The following is a 6,000-nucleotide window of genomic DNA, read 5'->3' on the forward strand; positions in this document are numbered from 1 at the left end:
ATCAGTCTGACCTCACTACCAGTTTGAGTCTGACATCACTCCCTGTCTCCCCATGCTCCCCAGGCTTCCGGATGCTGGAGGCTTTCAACCTGACGGAGAAGACCTACAGCTCCATCAGGGGGGTGTCCATGGAGCCCGGCTCCTTCAACAGCTACACCGCCTACCGCCTCCACAAGAACGCCTTCCTGAGCCAGCCGTCCACGTGAGTCTGACCCGCCCGCATCTGGACTAGACCACTGCCCCCCCCCCCCCCCCCCCCACCCAGTCAGACTCCCCCACATCTGGACTAAACCACTGCCCCCCCCCCCGATCAGTCCGCCCCCGCATCTGGACTAGACCAATCCCCCCCACTAGCAACCCCAAACTCAAGGTTTCTGTCTTCCTCATCATTCAGATGATATATCCCAAAATGCTACAAGCATTCCTGAGCTTTATGACATTTACCCACATGCGCAAATCATAGCCTCTCACAAGTACACACACATACAAGGGCCAGGGTAGTCTCGCTAAGACTCCCAGAGAGAAGGTACTGGGTTCCATACCTCAGGCCCCCCGTCCTTGAGCAAGATGCCCGCCCCGCTATCTTCTGCTTCTGGACCTGAACCCAAACGCCCGCCCTAAGCCCCTAAAAACAACCATAGAACCACCAGGTAGCAGCGCCGCGATGCTAACACCGCAGCCCCATGTTACACAACGACGCCCAGGGTCGAGAGCTAGCGGGTGGCTAGCCCTGCCCCAGAGCACCGCGGCAGCAGTGAACCTGGAGTGTCTACGGACACGACAGGACGGGTCTTGCCCAGCAATGTTCAGGGAAAGTGTTTTTACACTCTGACCCCCGAAAGCAGGTCAAATAGATTTATGATGCTGTTAAGTTCCCTCAGATGGCTGAACCCAACGGGGACGACCCTTAAACACACAGCACACAGACACACACACACACACACACAGACACACACACACACACACACACACACACACACAGACACACAGACACACACACACACACACACACACACACACACACACACACACACACACACTCACACACACATTTAGACATTTTATGACCAGACTCGCTGGTCCTCCACCTGCTTGCGAAGTTCCTGACCAACAATACCCTCACGCCCGCCATTTTGGCTGACGTCAGCGGCGCTGTCTCCAGAGGAGATTAGCGAACGGCGCTGTCCGCATTCTCAACGTAACAGCAACCGTTGCGTCGTTGTAAACAACTGTCCCAACTGTCACGACGACACCGCCAAAACTAGATGGATCCGGCTGCCAGACGCTTGTTTACGATCCGTCCTGCCGGGTGCGTCCCAGGAACCCTGTTTATGCATTCCATATCAGTGTTTGGTGGACGAGAGGCGGTGCGTCCGTGAGTCATGGGCCGTCGCACCGGGAGGTGTGACTCTACGCCGGTATTGAAGAGGACAAGGGGCGTCTGAGGATACACGGCAACCGTCGGCGGCGGTCAGGACCTCTTTTAATAAAAACAATGGCGTCCTAAGGGGTGTCCGTCGCTAATGATTCGAGGGCTGACGCGTTTAGCCCGAGTCTCTCTCTCTCTGTAGAATAGCTAGCACCTAGCTTCTTACATAAGCAGAGCGCGTCAAAGACATGGGAAGAAAGAAACCACAACAACGTTTAATGCCAAGTTCTGATGAGGCCCTGTGTGGACCAGCATGCGTGCTGCCGATGCTGCCGTGTCATCTGGGTAACTTTATTCTATGGTGGTTAATACTTGACACCATGCCTGAAGCTGGAAGATCCCGTCTGCCTCTGATTCGACTCGTTTCCTCGCCCGTCTTTGTTCTCCAGCGCTTTGGTCTTGCAGAGGCACCAGAGCTGTGTCCCAGACTTGGTTCAGTAGGTTGTTTTTCTGTGGGGTTGTTCGTACGGCACGACCACATCAAACCGTCTGACCTTCTTCTGCTTCTACTTCTGCGCTTCATTTTCTAGCACAATATTCCTGTAAATCCCTTTATCCAGTTTTGTAAGTATTTTATTGTTGTGTTGTTGCCGGCCTCCCTTGCCAGGCCTTTGTTGTTAAGGGGATTACGTTCTCAATGAACACTCCCAGTTAGATATTGGTTAACTAAAGGGAGATCGATTCTAACTCCTTGTCATAACGGGTGGTTTTGGTCACCCTGCAGCTGTTCAAACAGCGGGCTGATATGAGCGTCTGGTTGTTGTGTCGGACAGGGAGATCCACCCGGACGGACTTCCCCACTCCTACACCATCCTGCTAACGTTCCGCCTGCTCCCCGACTCCCCGACCGAGGCCTTCGACATCTGGCAGGTGTCCAGCAAGGACCACAAGCCTGAGACCGGAGTCACCATCGACCGTAACCACCGCCTTTAATACACCTTCACTATACCCACAGCCAAACCTTAAACACCGCCTTTAAAACACTGTCACTACCCCCATAGTCCTAACTATACCCACCACCTTTCTAGCACCATCACTACCCCCATAGTCCTAGCTAACATAACTACCACCTTTATAACTCAATCACTACCCCCATTGTCTTACCATAACCATCACCTTTATGACACCTTCACTTCCCCCATAGTCCTAACCATAACCACTACCTTCATAACACCATCACTACCCCAATAGTCCTAACAGCAACTACCACCTTTATAATACCTTCACTACCCCCATAGTCCTAGCTAACCATTACCACGCCCTTTATAACCCAATCACTACCCCCATAGTCCCAGCTAGCCACAACTAATGTTTAACACCTAAATAAACCTATATATCATTACAACTTTTGGCTTGCTAATTAGCCTCTCACTAAGTTAGAATTTTCCGCCCTAGAATCGATCCCATTATGATATTTCTTTGAATTAAACTCTCTCTCTCTCTGTCTGTGTCTCTCTCTCCTCTCTCTCTCTCTCTCTCTCTCTCTCTGTCTCTCTCTCTCTCTCTCCAGCCACCGCCCAAACCGTGTCGTTTTACAACAAGGACGAGAGAGGGGAGATCCAGAGGGTCGTCTTCGACAGCGCCCCAATCAAGTCAATCTTCCAACGGAGTTTCCCAGAAGGTAACGCAATCAGGAGCAAGCCCTGAAGAGCCATCTTCCGCCGCCCCTCCCCCACCACCCATGCTAACATGATCATCATGAGACAGGTCAGAAAGGCACACACATTATTTCACATTTCAAGACCTGATCTATCCAGACAGAGAGTCCGGCCAGGTGAGGGCAGGTCCCTGGCAGGAATGAGGTAGCATGTGTGTTCCCTACCCTGCGTCCCCGCGATACTGTAAGAGCAGAAGGAGGAGAATGAGAGGCAGGCTGCCTGCTCCGTCATTCTCCTCCCTTCTGCCTTTACAGTATCGCGGGGAGCAGGTAGAGAAACGCATGCAATAACATTTTTCCATTGAATCGCTGAAATTATGGAATATTTCCGAGGTCCTGGCAAGCAGAGACGTGTCCCATCAATCAGGAGCTCCCCTCCTTTGTACTCGCTGGCCAAGGCGAGGTTGTACAGATACTTTCGAAATGCCTGGTATTCATACATGTGCTGTGTATTACAGGCCGCAAGCCTCTCACACAGCTTATGTACATGTGTCAGTCTCACCCCAACAGATGTCCCGACGACGATAGGAAAAATGTAGTATCTGAGACACGATCCTCGACCTCAATGCCTCATGAGTGATCGCCAATGTCGCCTATTGATTACATACTGCAGGCCCTCTCATTAACGGGGGCGTAGCTATCAGTCATCCGCCAACCTGCACTCTTATTAGCCAGCCCTTCTTTAGACAGCTCTTCTTAACTAGTGCTTTAAAGTAGGCACTTCTGAGCAAGCACTTCTCAGCTAGCTCCTCATAGCTTGGGTAGCGACCCTGGCTGAACCTGCTTACGAAACGGCCAGGATTGGGCTGCGGTGAGTGCTTCTGTCTGACGGAGAAGCTATGAAACTGCAGCCGGGTTTGTGTGTTTCCCCGTCTCATACCGCTACGAGTTATCATGTGTTCATTGACTTCAGGGACCTGTCGGAGTCCGAAACCCGCCAACACGCCGTTGTTTGTACTCTCAAAACTATGGTGATAGCCCCGTTTATAGGATGAGTTAAGATGTTAGCCGTCTGGTGGCGGGGGATCAGAGCGGTTTGTCCGGTGCCGATAAAAAAGCTTGGATGCGTATTTTCAAGGAGGCAGACATGAATGGCTTCTGGCATCAGCCGCCAGTGAACGTCCTCCTCTGCTTGGAGAGGACATTCCAGGCCTTTATGGGCTGACGCAGGCTCCAGGATCCTGAAGAACAGCTCATTTCACAGCGAGGTCTAGCGTTGGACCAGAAGTTATGTTCTGCGGGATCTATACGAAGGTCTGTCTTCAATGGAGGGTCGTTCATTACTGAATACATCTCTGTGGCCCGCTGGCAAGGGAGGCTGGAAAATATTGGGTCACTGCTATAGCTATTAAACAATTACATCAGAGAGGCTACGCATGGCCAGCCTCCCTCCTCCTCCCCCTCGTCTCTCCCTCTCTCTCCTACCTACCTCTCTGTCTGTCTCTCTCTGTCTGTCTGTCTGTCTGTCTGTCTGTCTGTCTCTCTCTTTTTTTATCTCTCTCTCTCTCTCCCTCTCCCTCTCCCTCTCTCTCTCTCTCTCTCTCTCTCTCTCTATTCTCTCTCTCTCTCTCTCTCTCTCTCTCCCTCTCCCTCTCCCTCTCCCTCTCTCTCTCCCTCTCTCTCTCTCCTACCTCTCTCCTACCTACCTCTCTCCCTCTTGCTCTCCCCTCCCTCCCTCCCCCCCCCTCCCTCTCCCTGGCTGTGTTGGGTTCCTCCAGTCTCTGGTAGCTGACCACAGATGAGGACTAGCTGTTGTTTATGCTGGGGGGGGGGGCTGTGGTGAACGTCTCTCTCGGAGCCGCTGATCCACCAGGGCTTCACTGTGGAAACCAAATGCAAACACAGGGAGACAGACGGCAAGGCTACCAGACAGACAGACAGACAGACAGACAGACAGACAGACAGACAGACAGACAGACAGACAGACAGACTGACGTATTGAAACAGACAGGCTGAAGGTGAGGTTGTGAGCTACAAATGTCAGACTGACATACAGAAGACAGACAGGCAGACAGAAGACAGACAGACTTCATAGGTGCACAGACACACACACAGACAGACATATATATACAGACAGAGATGTACACCATGGACCCGTTCTGCTGAGTCCCCATGGTGATGTAACCTGAGGCTCTGAGGTCATGGAGGAGCAGACTGAGGGGGAGAGGAGGCTGACACAGCGGACCGCACGCGGCTGCAGAGCTACGTCCGTCTGCTCCGTCAGCGCCCAGCTACGTCAGATGAGCTACATCTCTCTGCTCTGTCAGAGATTCACTCAGACCCCTGGACACCACCTGGAGGAGGAAGATCCTGGCTGGGGTCTGGGAGTCTGTGTGGTGGAGGAGGAGGAGGTGGAGGAGGAGGAGGTGGAGGAGGAGGTGGAGGAGGGGGGGGAGGAAGAGGAGGGGGAGGAGAAGGGGGAGGAGGAGGAGGAGGAGGGGGAGGAGGAGGAGGAGGAGGGGGAGGAGGAGGTGGAGAGGCGGTCCTCTTCTCACCACATCAGCGCATCGTGGATGACCTCATGCTGGCGTCTGCTTCATTAGCACTGGAGGAACCATTAGCAGGAGGAGGAGGAGGAGGAGGAGGCAGATGGGTTCAGCAGCCCTGCTGACTGACAGACTAGACAAAGGCAGACAGACAGACTAACAGTCCTCTCCTGTGTCCCGTCCCCCCGTCCGGCCTGTACCCCTCCAGCTCCACATCCTGGTGTCGTCGGAGAGCGTCCAGCTGAACCTGGACTGCCAGGAGGTGGCGGTGAAGGAGGTGAAGGCAGCCGGGAACACGTCCAGCGACGGCTACCAGGTCCTGGGGAAGATGTCCAAGTCCATCGGCTCCAAGGGCCAGTCGGCTACCGTGAGTCAACACATCGCCATGACAACACGTACCCATGAAAACATGTCAACATGAAAACACG

At 53.3% G+C, this 6,000-nt stretch overlaps 1 protein-coding gene across 1 annotated transcript in view; it reads left to right on the forward strand.

The window, feature by feature from the left end:
• Positions 1 to 6,000, forward strand: part of col12a1b (collagen, type XII, alpha 1b) — a 104,972-nt gene that overhangs the window by 85,701 nt on the left and 13,271 nt on the right. Inside the window, 4 exon segments of the mRNA XM_030345255.1 lie at positions 64 to 202; positions 2,203 to 2,345; positions 2,940 to 3,055; positions 5,781 to 5,939. Coding sequence (XP_030201115.1) covers positions 64 to 202; positions 2,203 to 2,345; positions 2,940 to 3,055; positions 5,781 to 5,939 — 557 coding nt within the window.

This window comes from Gadus morhua, chromosome 21 (assembly GCF_902167405.1).
Source record: "Gadus morhua chromosome 21, gadMor3.0, whole genome shotgun sequence".
NCBI lineage: Eukaryota > Metazoa > Chordata > Actinopteri > Gadiformes > Gadidae > Gadus > Gadus morhua.